At 47.8% G+C, this 17,565-nt stretch overlaps 1 protein-coding gene across 2 annotated transcripts in view; it reads right to left on the bottom strand.

The window, feature by feature from the left end:
- Positions 1–17,565, bottom strand: part of VWA5B1 (von Willebrand factor A domain containing 5B1) — a 49,909-nt gene that overhangs the window by 6,191 nt on the left and 26,153 nt on the right. For both annotated transcript variants that reach the window (XM_042952531.1, XM_042952533.1), the window contains 8 exons: positions 16,332–16,534; positions 15,759–15,873; positions 12,302–12,487; positions 10,238–10,421; positions 9,094–9,284; positions 4,882–5,083; positions 4,096–4,410; positions 1,773–1,910 (listed from right to left, as the gene is read on the bottom strand). In XM_042952531.1, coding sequence (XP_042808465.1) covers positions 1,773–1,910; positions 4,096–4,410; positions 4,882–5,083; positions 9,094–9,284; positions 10,238–10,421; positions 12,302–12,487; positions 15,759–15,873; positions 16,332–16,534 — 1,534 coding nt within the window. The remainder of the gene's footprint in view (positions 1–1,772; positions 1,911–4,095; positions 4,411–4,881; positions 5,084–9,093; positions 9,285–10,237; positions 10,422–12,301; positions 12,488–15,758; positions 15,874–16,331; positions 16,535–17,565) is intronic.

The following is a 17,565-nucleotide window of genomic DNA, read 5'->3' as shown; positions in this document are numbered from 1 at the left end:
GGTCCGAGCTTAATCCAGTGGTTCCTAAATGTATTTCCTAACTAGTACTTCCTAGTTTTGTGCTGAATGGCCATGAACGGCACATGGAACTAGGGTCTGATTTCCTGGAGCACACTTTGGGAGGTACTGATCCAGGTCTTAAGGGGCTGGGGGACTTGGGTTAAGACGTGGGCCAGGTCCTCAGACCTTACAGGCTGTGGGCTACAGACACTAGGAGGACAGTCTGAGATGGGAGGGGAGGGAGAGACATCCTGAATGTCATTCAGGATGACAAAAGCCCCGTGAATGAGAATGCCCAGTGGAGGAACAGCCTGGGCTTCTGGCCAGAACCTGAAATGAGACATCTGAAAGAGGGAACGGGTCATTGATTATTTTGGTACCACAGATGAAAAACAGCAGGGGGAGTGGGGTGGGGGGGGGTGCACAGGAGAAATGAGGAGAGGCACATTTTGTTTTCAAACATTCTTTCAGGAGGTTTGCTAAAGGAAACAAAAAAGAAAGAAAAAAAGAAAATGGAGCTGCAGCGGACGGGAAAATGAAATATAGGAAAGAAAAAGTACATATAGTTTATGCCCCTATGGAGAGTAACTCACCAAGAAAAAAACAAAAACAAAAACAAAAACCAAAAACCAAAAACCAAAAAACCTAGAATAATTCCCCGAAGAGAGAATCTTTCCTTGTCTATGAGCCTGGCAGCATTTAGAAAGATAAGCAGCATGCAGTGTTGGGGAAGGGAGATTTCTGAACAACCTCTGGGCAGGGTCAATTTTGCACAATACATCACAGTTTTCAACGGGCAGAACTTTGGATGTGCTCTTACTTCTGAGAGTTAATTGGCCCCAAGGAGATAACCAGACAGGGGCATAAAGATGTTTTTTGCACCGTAATTTACAATAATCAAAAGGGGGTTAAAATGAAGGTCTAATAACACAGGGCTGGTGAAATAGGTTCTGATAAACCTTAAGAGGCGGTGGAGAGGAGCAGGAGGGAACACGTGCTGGAGGCAGATCGCTGGGATTCAAAGCCTGGCTCTGCCCCTCCCTGCTGTGTGACCTTGGGCAAGTAACTTAACTCCCTCTGCCTCTGTCTTCCTATCTGTAAAGTGGGGGGGGGGGGCTCATAACAGCATCTGGGTTGCAGCGCTGTTTTGAGAATTAAGTCATTTGCTGTAAAGTGCTTTGGGATGCTAACTGGCTGTTACAATGATGAAAGTAGAAAACCCTGCAGGTATTAAAATGGTGATATAGATTCAGCTTCGTGGAAAGATATTTTCTACACCCATAGTTTGGAAAATGTAGCGCATATTGGTATGATCCAATTCATGAAAAAATTATCTGTCTTTTGATTTCGCTACATGTAGATATTCATAGAAGTCTGGAAGGATGGTCACACCAAGGAAGTAATTAGTACTCATTTCTGGAGGACTGTCAGTTCCAAGCACTTTTATTTATTTTAGGTCTTTCTGTATTTTGGAACTTTCTCCAGTGAGCACACATTGTTCCAGTTGGAAAAATACAATAAAATCATATTCACTTGGTGGGTAAAAGGGAGTGGGGTGGTTTCATGGCCTTCTGCAGAGCAGTGGGAAGGGGGCTCATGCGCCCCCCACCCTATGGTGACCAAGTCATCTGCCAGGGGCCCCTTTTGCTTCTAGGTCATTCCTTGTACTCCTCTTGGTAGGCCTATGCTCCTTTGTGTCTCAGTTCCCCTCTGCCAGCCAAGGGGGGCACTGCTTGTTCCTCAGGCAGGCCCCAGCCACCCATCCGCCTTACCAGAGTTGGGGTACCCCACCACGGTGGGCAGGTACCGGCTCTCGCTCACGTCCACAGGAACAAAGGCCGTGTATTTGCTGATGATGTTGCAGGCCTTGCTGGTGTGCACAGCGTTTACCTGGTAGCGGCGGCTGGACCCTGCAGAGGGAGAAGTTGGGGGTCAGTGTGCAGGCTCAGAAAGTCCCCCTTGACGCGGAAGTTCTGGAAGCTAAAAGAAGGGCTAGACCAGTGGTCCTCATCTTTGGGATTAAATAAGCCTTTCAGGGGTGCCTGGGTGGCTCAGTTGGTTAAGCGTCTGACTCTTGATCTCAGCTCAGGTCATGATCTCAACGGCTGCGTGGGTTTGAGCCCCTCATCGGGCTCTGTGCTGGCAGCGTGGAGTCTGCTTGGGATTCTCCCCCTCTCCTCGCTCTCTGTCCCTCCCCCACTCGGACTGCTTCTCTCAAAATAAATAAATAAACTTTAAATAAATGAATAAATAAATAAGCCCTTAAAATTGAGGGGATGCCTTGACCTTAGCCCCCACCCCAGATTATTAACCTCTGTCATCATTTCCTAAAAGGACATTTTAATGTCAAAGAGCTAAGACGTCTTAAGACAAAAAAGATAGTTACACTCCTTAAATAATTTCAGCATTATTAAAAAAATCCTCTAGGGGCGCCTGTCTGGTTTGGTCTACTGAGCATGTGACTCTTGATCTTCGGGTTGTGAGTTCAAGCCCCACGTTGGGTGTAGGGATTACTTAAAAATAAAATCTCAAAAAAAACCCCAAAACCTTTCTGTTGTCTGTATTTTCCATTTTCATTTTGCAGCTATCTGGTAAAAACTTTGTAGCAGGACTTTGCAGTTTCCCTGACTGGGTGGGGACCCCTGGTCTGGCCCATTGGGACAATCTTGCCAAGAAGAATGAAAACCAGAGAGGGAGAGGGGCGAACACAGGGTCACACAGCGAGTCAGTGATGGATCTGAATCAAATAGATCCATGGAACAGGTGAGCAGTCTCTGGCTTGCTGCCTCCAGAGGGCTGTCTGTGTGAGGATCCAAGGAGATAAAAGGTGTACAAGTGTTTTGTAAACTGTAAGGTGAGGTGCTCATGGAAAGAAAATGATGATATATATTAAACGAAAGTACAAATAATATAAAATATAAGCAATACATTATTGTATAAACAAAGCATGAGCCTATAAACAAGTACTATTCTCTATTTATATCTATATCTATCTATTCTCTAAGTGTGCACCACCCTGATCCCAGGAGTCACCATCTTAGGAAAGTTTGTCCCACTTCCTGAGCTAAATTAGCTCCCCTCTCTTCCCGTTATAGGATTTCTTGGATCCCTGTATTTCTTAATAGCACTTAGGACAAATGCACTCAATTAATTGTGTGTATAATTATTTGATTGATGTCGGCTTCCTGGCTAGTCCTTGTCAATCAAGCACTCGTAAGTAAGGGTAGGAATTGTGGTGGTCATCGCACTGTTCAGCCTCGAGCCTGGCCCCCCGCTGATCCAAAATCAATAAAATGGCCTTGATGAGTGAGGGAGTGGACCGACTGGGTTTGGGGGGGGGGGTTCCCTAAGAAGGTGCGTCCCAGGGGAGCGGGTCAGGTGGGACAGGGCTGGCTCCATCGTTCTGTCTCCGGAGCCCTACAGGGGGCGCTGTAAGGGGAAGCCGTGGGGAGTGAGGGGGAATGGGGGACCTGTAGTAGAGGGGAAGAAGGAAAGAGAGGAAAGGACGGATCACTGGAGGGGGTGAGAGGGGTGGAAGAGTCCCTGGGGAGGAGAAGGCGGCTGGGGGATGGGGGCTGATCAGGAGAGGATGGAACACCTGGCTGTGTGTGTGGGCGGGGGGAGGTGGAGGGAGGGCTGGGGGGTTGGGGGAGAGGAGAGGCACTTGGAGGCTGCAGTGTAGGGAGAAGAGGTGGAGCATAGACAATGGCAGCTGTGGGAAGACAATGGCACCTGAAGCCAGGGGAAGGGAGCAGATCTCCGGGTGGGTGGGCCGGGAGGGCGACGGGGCATTGGGCGGGGCTGTGGGGAGGGGGCGGAACGCAACAGCTGGGAGGGGGCGGATCATGGTGGGAAGCGTGGGATGGGTATTGGGCGGGGCTGCGGGGAGGGGGCGGATCATGGTGGGAAGAGTGGGATGGGCATTGGGCGGGCTGCGGGGAGGGGGCGGATCATGGTGGGAGGAGTGGGATGGGCATTGGGCGGGGCTGCGGAGAGGGGGCGGATCATGGTGGGAAGAGTGGGATGGGCATTGGGCGGGGCTGAGAGGAGGGGCTCCGGGAGGGCAGATAGGAGTGCGCAGGCCGTGGGGCTCACCTTGCTCGATCTCGTTCTCGCGCTCCGCCAGCTGCTCGAAGTCGCGGATGATGGCGCGGGCCGCCAGGTGGTGGAAGGTCTCGCTCCACAGGTCGGCCTCGTGTGCCCCTCCCCTCTCCGGGCCGGGGGGCCCCAGCTCAAAGCTCACTTCCCACTGCAAACGTTGGCTGTCGCGCAGGCCCTTGACCACGGCCTTGCCCAGCACCGGGGCTGGGGTAGGGGGCCTGCTGGGACTGACACGATCCTCGGACTCGGCCAGGGGTTCCCAGTCCGAGGACGTCTCGGTCTCGAAGGTGGAAGGGTGGTGGGACGGTTCTGCGAGTGGAGGGACAAGCAGGTGGTGCTCTGAGCTGGGGCACGGAGGGTCAATCCCTAGGGACATCATTCCTCCCCAGGGCGCAGACATCCCTAAGCAAGTACTGTCTTCCCCCGACCCTTCCCACCTCAAGGAACACAGGATTCCTTCCCTCGGACAGCTGGAGGGTATGGCTTCTCCCCAAAATGGGGCAGACCCACCTCCCAGGAATCCAGTACTTGAGGTGGCCAGATAGAATGGTGTGGGGACACTTGGGCGGCAAGAATGCAGCCTCAGGGACATCTGGGATCCTCACAGCCAGCCCAAGGGCTAGGTTGATTGGGAGAGTGAGGTTCTCTGGCAGGGATGGGCAATATCGGATCCTTCTCCCTCAAGGGCACAGAGGAAGGCATTTGCCATCAGTCCTATCATCTGAAGGTGAAGGATTCCTTCCTGTCCCCAGTCAGGTCCTGGACCCTGCAGGCACTTACCCAGATCCCCAGGGCTACGGCTGTCTGAAGCAGGCTTCAGGTTAAACCCAAGATCGGGCTCTTTCATGGGGCTCCAGGTCTGGGTCTCCTGGCTGGAGGGCAGGCTGGGCTGGCAGCCTTGGGGCAGCAGAGACGGCCTGCGGGCACCTGGGCCTCGGAGTTTGGGGCCCTGGCTCAGGTCCGGACCGCTGTTGAGCAAGGGCTAGGAGTGCAAGAGGGAAGGGAGGAGGCTGAGCTCCTGGTGGCTGCCCTCTTCCCTCCACCCCTAGCCACAGCTCTTTCCCTGGGCACTTCAGCTCCTGCGGTTCCCAAGGACAAATTACCTACTCTCTACTACCCATGAGGAACCATCAACACAAACAATCCCAAAGCATGGATAAAGCCCAAAGCATGGAAAATCATGGAAAATCACATACCATGGATAATATTCTAAATCCACTTTTTTTTTTTTTTTGCCATAAAGTTTAAAACTTTGTGTGTGTGTTGGGAGGAGGCTAAAATTATCAGCATTTTCCTTATGTCTTCTCATATGTCATGCTTAAAAGGTCTTTCCCACTCAGAAAAACTCTTCTGGAATTTTTATGATTTATTTTTGTTTGCTTAAATCTTTGATTCACATGAAATTTATTTTGGTGTCAAGAAATAGAAACCAGCCTTTTCCTTGATTTTCTGAGTAGTACAGATCTCAACACTGCTTCCTGAATATGGTCCATTCATTCAGTTTCTAGGGTTTATCAGTTCCCTGCCTCTCTCCTGTCAAAGCTCTCATGTACATTTGGTTTTATTTCTGGACTTTCTCTTCTGTTTTGTGCGTTTAATCTGTCTGTTCTTGTGCTGGTACAAAAAAAAAAAAACATCAAAAGGCAAGGGATAAACTGGGAAATATATTTGCAACATGCATGACAAAGATCATTTTCAAGAAAAAGTGCTTGTAAATCACTGGGGCAGGAGGGCAGAGGTAGAATGTGGGTTCAGGGTATCTACAGGCAATTCAAAATGTATCAAATAAACCCATGAAGAAATGTTCTGCTTCGTGAGCATTGCTCTAAATTAAAATAAGTTATGATTTTTTTCCGTTTTCCAGATTGGCAAATACTTAAACATTTGATGACGCACATTGTGGCTAATTGGGGAGACAGGGTAGGGTCTCTCTCTTGGACTGTCGATGTGTGTATAAACTGGTGCACGCCTGTGGGAGGAACCTTTAGCAGTGTGCTATCAACATGAAATGTGCACAGACTCCTTTGACCCAACAATTCCATTTTCAGAAATTTAATTCTGTGGAATACACAAGGATGCAGATATCTACGTGCACGTACTGTAGATTTGTTGCAGTATTGCTTGTAAAAGTGAAAAATCTGGACCCTGTCAAAAACGTGCATCAATAGGGGTTGACAAATAAGTTATTATGGTCGATCCATACAATGGAACGCTACACAACCCAGAAATCAAAGTGGCAGATCTCTTCCTACCAACGTGGGAAGCTGTCCGAGATCAAACATATTTTAAAAAAGTAACTTGCAACTGTTCGGTATTTTGATTGTGGAGATAGTTACAGGACTATGCGTTTGTCAAAAGTCACAGAACAATTCACCAAGAATTGTACACTTTACTGTATACAGAAAAGTGAATTAAAAAGGGGCACCTGGATGGCTCTTCCAGTTAAACGCCCGACTTCGGCTTGACTCATGATTTCACTGCTCCTAAGTTTAAGCACCATGTTGGGCTCTCCGCTGTCAGCACAGAGCCCGCTTCAGATCCTCTGTCCCCACCTCCTCCACTCGTTCTCTCTCTCTTTCTGCCTCAAAATAAATAAATAAACTTATGGGGCGCCTGGGTGGCGCAGTCGGTTAAGCGTCCGACTTCAGCCAGGTCACGATCTTGCGGTCCGTGAGTCCGTGAGTTCGAGCCCCGCGTCAGGCTCTGGGCTGATGGCTCGGAGCCTGGAGCCTGTTTCCGATTCTGTGTCTCCCTCTCTCTCTGCCCCTCCCCCGCTCATGCTGTGTCTCTCTCTGTCCCCAAAATAAATAAAAAACGTTGAAAAAAAAATTTTTTTAAAAAATAAATAAATAAACAAAAAGACATTAACAAAGTAAATCAGAGATTTACTTATGGACTTTGGAGAGATCCAATAATAATTGGATAGATTGGAGATTTATAATGTGATTCTTCAAAACATGTGTGTGTGTGTGTGTGTGTGTGTGTGTGTGTGTGTGTGTGTCTTTGTAGTATTTCTGAAAGGAAACACTGAAAATCCAGTGGGTTTGGGCACAAGGAAGGGCTGATTTTAGTTTTACTTTATATCTGACTGCACTGTTTGAGGGTTTTTATTGTAAACTCTGAATGTGTAGTACTTCTCTAATTAAAGAGTATTAATTAAAAATGAATTTTGTGCGTCCGGGAAACTTGCTATGCTTGGTAGGGGGAGCGGATTGGGAGGGGCCAAAGGCACTTACAAGGTGAAACAGAGAAAGCGCCTCTTAGGTTTTAAGGCCAACAGTTAACCATGGAATCTTCCTCATCTCTATCAAGTATTTACTGAGAAGAGGACTGTGCCTCTCCATTAGATGGGGACTCCTTAGGGCAGGGGCCGGGATCCTCCTTCCCATCTCCTCTGGGGCTGGGGACAGTACAAGGGTGTGGGAGAAGGAAAGGACCGTCGGTCATTGTTAGGATGGCCCTGATGGGAGCTGGTACCCAGCCAGGGCTGCTGGGTCCCAAGGGATCCTTAGTCCCCCTCTCCCATGACAGACTGGGATTCCCCTCACCCCTGCCCCAACATCACAGCCACAGCAAGAAACAGACGCTGCTACAGCTTCCATGGTAACAGATTGGTCTAAGATGCAGTCCTTCACCCAGCCAGAGGCTGCAGGGTGTGTGTACATGTGTGTGCTTGCATATGCATGTGTGTGCGTTTGTACCAGCGTGTTGGGGAGAGTCAGACTGGAGAAGCCAAGCAGGGGCTCAGGGAGAGACGAGCAAAGATGGGCCAGAAGCAAGCAGGAGGGAGCAGATGCTAAGCTGCCCAGAGCTCTCACCAGCTAGAGGTGCATCTAAGGGACACCTACTGCATACCAGCTGCTGCTCCAGGGCACTTCATCTCTTATCAGCCATTGCCTGCAAGAGCCTTCCACTACAGTTGGCTCTCAAAAAAATCTGTTGATGGCTGTTATTAGCTCAATCATCTGCACAAGCTATTCTCCCCATTTCACAGAAGGGAAAATCAGGGCTCAGAGAGGGTAAGCAACATGCTTAAGGAGCAGAGTCTGCCTGAGTCCAAGGGTAGTGTCTTCCAACTGGCTAAGCACAGAGAAGGGCCTAGGTGGCCGAGTCTCTGCCCCGGGGGGGGGGGGGAGGGCAGGAGCTTACGGAGGGGCGGGGATGGAGGGGGCGGTGGGTGGCATGGGAGAAGTTAACGGCTGCTTTTATGGAACCAGGACCTAATGATGACAAAGCTACATGAAACCCATTCCTAAGAAAATGGGAGAAAGGCATGCAGATAATAAGAAACCCCAAGCTGGTTTAAGACAGTGTTTCTCTGGTGACTCTACCCTCTTCCCCAGGGGGATTTGGCAGTGACTGCTTTTGGTTATGGTGATTGGGGGTGCATTTCAGTTGGTAGAGACCAGGGCTGCTGCCAAACATTCTACAAAACACAGGACAGCACCTGCCACAAAGAATTATCGTGTCATAGTGCTGAGGTGGAGACACTCTGGTCTAGCTGAATGGCGGGCGACTGGTCCTGCTCTGGCTCTAACTCTGTGATGATCTCTGCCAGGGGTGAATGTGCAACACTTGGGATTTGCAGAAGGTGCAGTGCGATGGAGGGAGGGAAGCAGGGGCTTTGTAGGGAGAGGGTCCTGGGTCGCAGTCCCCCGACTGGCTATGTGACCCTGGATAAGTCACTTTACCTTTCTGGCCCTCAATTTCCACATCTGTACAGAGTGGGGGCGGTCAGCTCCCCCACCCGCTCGATGCTCCCTGCTGGCTGGGAGGTGTTTGTGTACACGGAATGAGTGATGTCACTGGCCAATGGGTACCATTATTAGAAAGGGGGTCAGGCAGGTGAAGATCCAGAAAAATGAAGAGGAAGTGACTTGTTTGGCAGAATAGGATGTGGCAGAAAAGGCCCCATCCTTGTGGCTGAAGCAGGACACACAGTTCTCTCCCCATCTATGGTCACCCCCAGCTCCAACTTGCCCTGCTCGGTACCTGCAGATCAATCTGCCACCACGAGGCCTCTGTGCTGGTCTGGTTGGTGAGATCCTGCGGCTTGGCTTTCCGCAGTGGGTATCTCCTGGCAGGCACTGTGGGGTCGCTGGCTGTGGTGGCCCTTGGGGAAGGCTTGTGGTTGGTGATCTGGTTGGTGCTATATGCCCGCCGTCGCTGGGAGAAGTCCAGACCTGGGTAGGGTGGTGACAGGGGAGCCGTCAGGGTGGAGAAGAGTGGGGAAGGAGAGAGGGGCTTGTATGCTCCTTTCCTGCTTAGAAATGTCTTGCATTTTCTACCTCTTGCCTGGTGAAAGATTTGCAGGTGTCTCGGCTCACCTGGCATTTAAAGCCTTGCCTAATCTGGTTCCAATCCATCTACCCAGCTACTGTCCTTTCTGCTCCTTTTTCAATGTATTATGTGCTCCAAATATGCCAGATGAGTAATCAGTTGTGTATGTGTTTTCTAGGTGTCACACTTCCACATCTCAGGTCCATTTCTGCTGCCTGGAATCTCCTCTCTTCCCGCTTCTAAGAATCAGTGCCCTCATTATGTCTTTGTTGATATCCTCTGCCGATGTGTCTTTCCTTGGGACCCTCACAGCTTGTTAAACTTTCCTGTGGTCCCTGTCACTCTACTTCTATCAGAGTTAGGGCCAGTTGTATCTGTTTCACTAGGCGGAGAGCTTCTGAAGGATAGGAGTCCACATTTGGGGTATCTTTGTTTCCCAGATCTGTGCTGGGTAGCCTAGCCTTAGTAAGTGATCCCTTCTCTTTCTCTGCCCCTCGTGTGATTCTCTCTCTCTCCACCCTTGCTCACCTGAGCCCCCCCACCAAAGTAAGTAAGTAAGTAAGTAAGTAAGTAAATAAATACCTAGGACCAGAAATTAACACCATAAAGAAGCTTTGGGTCCAGACAGCTCTTAGACCCTTTGTTTGTACCCTCCCCCTCTTTCAAGTTTCATGATTTGGCCAAATTGCTTAAAGTCGCCAAGCCTCCGTTTCATCATCTGCAGATAGGGAGAGCAGTACTCATCTGCACAGCTGCAGTGAGATTGTTTGTATAAAACAGCTTAGCACATAGTAACTGCTCAGTAAAATGTAGCAACCATGGCCTCCCTGGAAGAGAGAGTGGAGCACAGGCTAACCAAGATTGGCGATGGAGTCTCCGGTGGACAGCTGGGCATCTTTGGGCTGCCTTGGGCTGCAGGGTGCGCCCATGCCCCTGACACAGTCCCTGCTGTCTGGGCTGGGCCCCTCGTCCTGTGAGTGGTAGAAGACAGAGCTGCTGGACTCTTGAGAGTGCAACATGCTGTATCGTCTCCTTTTGTCCTGGAGGGAGGGAGAGAGAAGAGGGCAGAGAGTGAGGCTAGGTGTCGGAAAGAACATGTTCAGGGCAGCAAGCGTGTGACAGGAGGTGATGGACATTCCATCTTTGAAGATCTGGAATAACAGGAAAGCTTTTCGCTTGCTTGATTTGTTTAGGCAGACTTCTGTTTAAGAGATGGTGAAAGGCATTGGCTCTCCATATCATTTATACTATTTATATTTTTAATTATCTTATTTATTGAAACATGTTTAAAAATGTCATTCTAAATGCCACTGCTGTCTCCAAATAGGTCATCAAAATTAACAGAATGAACCATCTGTTCCTTCCATTCCATTCTCCATGATATAAATATATATATAAAACATAAGGGCTTTGGAGGGTCACTTTTATTCTACCAAAGCTGGACTGTATTACTTACATTTATCAGTATCTTGAATTTTGCACTTAAATCATTTTGGAAATCCTGCATATCAACTATTCTTTTTAACAATTAACTGAATAAATATTCTCCCACTCTTTATTTTTAAGCATTCACTTTGTGGCCATTTATTTTTGCCGCCATAAAAAATTGCTACGGTGAACCCTTGGGCACGAATCCATTACATCACTTTTATTTCTATGTGTTAGATTCTTAGGAGGGATTTCTGGGCTGAAAAGTTATGTATTTCAAATTTCATTAGGTATTTCTAGATTGCTTTCCAGGGGGAAAAGTCATGTTTCCACCACGATATACAAGGGTACTCTTACCCAACAGCCTTGGTAAGAGTGGGAGAAAACTTTGCCATTCTCATGAGTAAGGAAAGGGAAGGGATTTGATGGTCCCTTCTAGTGGTAGGGTCTGCTGGTGATCTGCTGCCTCCAGACCTCCGAGAAGGGTCTATACTGTTCAAAGACTGACCAACTTCTCCCTGCATTTGAATGCCCTGCTCTCCACAACACATTAACCATTACCCTGACCACGATTCTTAGGAGATTCTATAACATTCTAAAATCTGGAAATTGCACATAAAATTCTAACTTCTCTTGTAAGACTGAAAACACATTTAACACAGAGCCCACATTCCTGCATGGGAACAGTTTGTTAGAGCTGGGTAGGGGACCACCCAATTTAGATGGGTGCATGCTGTCCAATTTGCCATATTCCTTATCACTCCTTATGGACTTTCTATGGACTCAGTGATCACTGCTATCCTTCATGGCATTTTCCCTTTTATTTTTATAAGTTCATTTCAATCATTTTATACCCGCACAATCCCTCTAGGCAATGAGTTTGTGACTCCTGCTTAAAAATAAAACAAGAGGACAAATTCTTCAAGCAGGAGAGGAGAGACTCACTAAAGAGGGAAGATGGATGGGGAAATAGCTTCTCGGGCAATCTCCCACGTTTTAACATGAACTCCACCTTCCTTACAGACATTCCTCACTTTTATCTCACGTCTGTCACCACATACAAGAGAATTATCCATGTAAATAAAACACAAACTCATCTGAGGAGACATGACCTGAATAGAGTGTTTGGGGAAAGAAACCTGAACGCAGTTATTCTGAAATGAATTGTTTATCAAAATCACCTTGAGGAGATTATATAAAATATAGGTTCCTAGGCCTTACCCTCAAAGACTGATTCAGTAGGCCCAGGTTGGAGGTTGGAGTCTGCATTTTAAGCACATTACCCCAAGTTTTCTGCTGCAGGGGATCTTAAGAACCACGTATTGCGATGACAGCACTTAGCCAAGCAATGTCATCATGACCACATGCCCTTGGCCTGGCCACCATGCCCCACAACTGTAAACACCAGATCCAATTAGTTCCTAGTTCCCAGTAGTCTTTCCAGCTAAGGATGGAGTTGTGGGCAAGGTTCTGGAATGTCTAAGATACTTACATATCTGGGATGGGAGATGTATAAGGAGGCATCACACACAATGCCATACCCCACCAGCCGCTCTCCAGGGAAGAGGCAGCTGGTGCTGACAGGTGAGATTAGGACCTCGGTGGTCTCAGGGAAGACCCACTCCACAGTTACATCACTCAGGACTGGGGCCATAGCCTTCTTCAGGGATTTGATCATCTGTTGGGCAGAGTCAGAACACAGGTTGGAGGCATGCGTGAGCAGGGACATGCACATATGAGGAGCACCCACAAAGATCGTGTGGGTATGAACACGAGAGGGTGTGAGCAGAGAAGACACAGTGGGCTTTGGGTGGCTTGTCCAACAGTGAACATGCCTCTGAGCTTCTTAAACTACCAGAATGCTCCTCTAAGCCTAGCATATTATAATGGGAAAACCCAAGACCCAAAGTAAGGTTGTGACTAGCCCAGGGCCCACAGGAAGCTTGTGTCAAAGCGTGGACTGGAGAGTGATCTTGAGCAAGTTAATTTGCCTCCCTGGGCCTCAGTTTCCCTACTGGTAAAGTGAGTTAGTAATTTTCAACTCTCAACGTCATTGAGAGGATTAGCCGAGATACTGGATTTGAAGTAGCTGCCTCATGATAAATGTTCAATACATGTCATCTGTGGGGGTGGCCTGGGTGGCTCAGTCAGTTGAACATCTGCCTTCAGCTCAGGTCATGATCTTGCAGTTTGTAAGTTCGAGCCCTGCGTTGAGCTCAGAGCCTGGAGCCTGCTTTGGAATCTGGGATTCCCTCTCTCTTTGCCTCTCCCTCACTCACACTTTGTCTCTCTCTGTCTCTCAAAAAGTAAATAAATGTTAAAAATTTTTTTTTAAATGGAAAAAGGTTCCATGCTCCTGGATAGGAAGAACAAATATTGTTAAAATGTCGATACTATCCAAAGCAATCTATATATTCAATGCAATCCCTATCAAAATAACACCGGCATTCTTCACAGAGCTAGAACAAATAATCCTAAAATTTGTATGGAACCAAAAAAGACCCTGAATAGCCAAAGCAATCTTGAAAAAGAAAACCAAAGCAGGAGGCATCACAATCCCAGACTTCAAGCTATACTACAAAGCTGTAACCATCAAGACAGTATGATACTGGCATAAGAACAGACACTCAGATCATTGGAACAGAATAGAGAACCCAGAAATGAACCCACAAACATACAACCAACTAATCTTTGACAAAGCAGGAAAGAATATCCATTGGAGTAAAGACAGTCTCTTCAGCAAATGGTGCTGGGAAAACTGGACAGCGACATGCAGAAGAATGAACCTGGACCACTTTCTTACACCAGACACAAAAATAAACTCAAAATGGATGAAAGACCTAAACATAAGACAGGAAGCCATCAAAATCCACGAGGAGAAAGCAGCCAAAAACGTCTTTGATCTTGGCCGCAGCAACTTCTTACTCAACACGTCTCTGGAGGCAAGGGAAACAAAAGCAAAAATGAACTACTGGGACCTCATCAAAATAAAAAGCTTCTGCACAGCGAAGGAAACAATCAGCAAAACTAAACGGCAACTGACAGAATGGGGGAAGATATTTGCAAATGACATGTGAGATAAAGGGTTAGTATCCAAAATCTATAAAGAACTTATCAAACTCAACACCCCAAAAACAAATAATCCAGTGAAGAAATGGGCAATAGACATGAATAGACACTTCTCCAAAGAAGACATCCAGATGGCCAACCGACACATGAAAAAATGCTCAACATTACTCATCATCAGGGAAATACAAATCAAAACCACAATGAGATACCACCTTACACCTGTCAGAATGGCTAACATTAACAACTCAGGCAACAACAGATGTTGGCGAGGATGTGGAGAAAGAGGAGCTCTTTTGCATTGTTGGTGGGAACGCAAGCTGGCACAGCCACTCTGGAAAACAGTATGGAGATTCCTCAAAAAACTAAAAATAGAACTACGCTACGACCCAGCAATTGCACTACTAGGCATTTATCCAAGGGATACAGGTGTGCTGTTTTGAAGGGACACATGTACCCCCGTGTTTATAGCAGCACTATCAACAATGGCCAAAGTATGGAAAGAGCCCAAATGTCCATCGATGGATGAATGGATAAAGAAAATGTGGTATATATATACAATGGAGTATTACTCGGCAATCAAAAAGAATGAAAAGTTGCCATTTGCAACTAGGTGGATGGAAGTGGAGGGGATTACGCTAAGTGAAATTAGTCAGAGACAGACAAAAATCATATGACTTCACTCATATGAGGACTTTAAGACACAAAACAGATGAACATAAGGGAAGGGAAACAAAAATAATATAAAAATGGGGAGGGGGACAAAACAGAAGAGACTCATAAATATGGAGAACAAACAGAGGGTTGCTGGAGGAGTTGTGGGAGGGGGGACAGGCTAAATGGGTAAGGGGCACTAAGGAATCTACTCCTGAAATCATTGTTGCACTATATGCTCACTAATTTGGATGTAAATTAAAAAAAAATAAAATTAAAAAACAAACAAAAACAACAGCTGTGGTTTAGCACCAGCTAGGCTGATTTCTTCAAAGGTACTGCAAAGCTGGAGAAAAATGATTTGGGGATTGTGGCAGCCATAAAGGCGCACTCCCAGATCTCCCTCGGAGGAAGACTGTGTTCTTTGCAGCAAGGCATGAAGTTAGGTGATAGTCTCCAGATGTAATGCTCCAGCTTCTGAGCCAAGACCACACTTCTGCATGGAAGCCCCGAGGCAATGGCTGAGCAGGGTGGACCTGATGTTTCAGCCTAATCTGACTACCTAATGGGAGATCTTTGCTCCAGAGCTCTCCGTTGGGTCCTTGCTGAGACCTTGCCAGACCTGCAGTCAGGCTCTCCCTTCTCCATGCTGCTTCCCTTCCTCCCTTTCACAGGCATGCAAATGCATCATGGGCTGAAGAGTGCTCCGTCCTGCTTCTTCCTCTTTCCTCTTTCATAGATATTATCCCCCAGTGAACCTCTTGCACTCTTAACTCCAGAGCTGTCCCTGGTTCCTGGAGGACCTGGGCTGACACAGGGTTTTTCTAAGGGTTGAGTTATTTGTGCGAACTGTGCAGAAAATGGAGAGAAGACTATAATCCCCTTGATTTCTGGGTCCTTTAGATTTCTTTTGAGCCACCATTTGTCACCATCAGGAATGTGGTGAGAAATGACCCCAAACACAACTCATATCCATAGAGGCAGTGACTCTTTCAGAAGCCCCTCTCCTGCCCAGCCAGGGGACGGAGCACGTAGATCCGGTGACTGGAGACCAGTGGATCTAGTGTCTTGGACTAGCTCCAGAAGGTGCCTGCTCTGTGGCTACCACCTCTCTGATCCTCACTGGGGTGTAGTGTGGCCTAGCGGGGAGCTCAGACCTGGATGAAATGAAGTTCCGGCTCCACCCCTGAGGTACCAGCACCAGAAGAGACTGAACCCCTGTCGCCCACCTTGGGTTGCAGCCGTTCTCCCTCCATCAGAAACTCAGCACTGCCCTTGGACACAGTTGCCAACCCTTTCACCAGTCTGTGGCACACGTTGGGTCCAATTCCAAAGCTATAGCACCTGGGAGAAGGGGAGGAGAGAGGCTGCTACTTCTGGTCCTCTGTGCCACCTTTGTCCCTTTGGTGGGGAAAGGGACAGAGCATGAGTCGGCAGAGCTATCTCAGAGCTGGTCCTAACATCAGGCAGAGGGTGAAGGTGAAGGAAGAGGTCCAGCAGCAGGCACTGACATTCACAATAGCCCATCAACCCCCACCCCAGGACAGAGTCAAAGCAGCAGGAAGGACTTCCTCTGACGAGGCTGCCCTTTGGAAGCAGAGGTGTGGGCGTCTCATTCCATCTGAACTCTTGAGGCAAAAAGGCAAACTCTGAAGTCAGCTACACCACCCTGGACGCAAAGCACTGTAGGAATTGGGAGTTCTCTCTTCCCCTTCTGGCACTTTCCATGATGCCCTGGTTCAGCCACCCCCGCCCAGGGCCACCCAGGATAACCAAGCCCTAGACCTTCAGCCTGTGCCCACCTGGTGGAGAAGGCATGGTTTCGCACCAGTTCTAGCACCTTCCCGGTGTTGTTGATGGCACCGTCCGTGATCAGGAAGAGAATCCGTGGGTGGCCTCGGTGCACTGGCTGCCGGATGATCCACTTGAGTGGGGAGAGGATATTGGTGCCACCCATGTCGGCCCGCATTCTCTGGATGTTATCACAGGCCATGGCCACGCTCTCCTGCAGGGAAGTGCCACAGGCAGGGAAGGTAGTCCCCAGGATCACCATATGGCTCTGAGACTCCAAGCCCCCTGGAGGATAAGTCCTTTGTTTCCCTAGATCTTAGTTGGGTCTCGCTGGATTGACTCATATTCCCAATTTCAACCCTGTCCGTGCACAGGAGGAATAGATGACGACTCATTTGGGGTGATTCTGCCCAATAACACCCCCTACCAGTGCCCTAATGCTGTTGATGGTGTGTTAACTTACCTTTCTCCTTTCTTTGTTCCTCATTAAAAATATAAACACCCCTTAAAAGGTAGCATATCAAGCCCCAACTGCTCAGCACAAATGAGGTGTCCTTTTCTGATGAGCAAGGCAGGAGGTGTAGTGATATAAGAACATTACACTAGAAATCTCAAGACTTGAGTCCTGGCCTGCCTGGGATGCTAACTCCCTATGGTGCTTTGAGGAAATCAAAGTACCCCGACGTGGGCTTCAGATTCCCCTTCCCCTGGATCAATACTTTGAAACTCAACTGGCCAAGGACTGCTGTACCAGATGGATGTCACTGCAGCAGGAACAGATTCTCACTGGACATCAGATGTCCTGCTCCCGATTCATGAAGATGCTCTTTCAACTCCCATGATTGGGGTAACGGCATATAGCAAAAGTCTTGAAATGTATATGTCCCTTTTGAACCAACAGAACTAAGGATTTATCCTAAGGGAATCATTAAGGATGGGTGCAGAATCTTTGCTACAAAGATGACTGAATAGAAAAATAAATGGAAGCAATTTAAATGCCCAAATGTAGGGATCTATTTAAGTAAGTCCTGATTTACCTGTGTAGTGAAATACTAGGCAGCCATTTAAATTATGCTGCAGGTTAATATTTACTGGCACGGAAATATGCTTATGATAGGCTGTTGTGTTGTGGCAGGTCTAATCCTATCTTTATTAAAAATGTGTGTAAATACATAGAACAAGGTCTGGAAGGCTTTATACTAAGCCTATAACAGTGGTCTTTCTTTTTTTTTGTGATGTGATCAT

The sequence above is a fragment of the Panthera leo genome, chromosome C1 (genome assembly GCF_018350215.1).
Source record: "Panthera leo isolate Ple1 chromosome C1, P.leo_Ple1_pat1.1, whole genome shotgun sequence".
Classification (NCBI taxonomy): domain Eukaryota; kingdom Metazoa; phylum Chordata; class Mammalia; order Carnivora; family Felidae; genus Panthera; species Panthera leo.
Note: the sequence above shows the minus strand (reverse complement) of the source record. Positions and strands in the feature narration are given on the sequence as shown.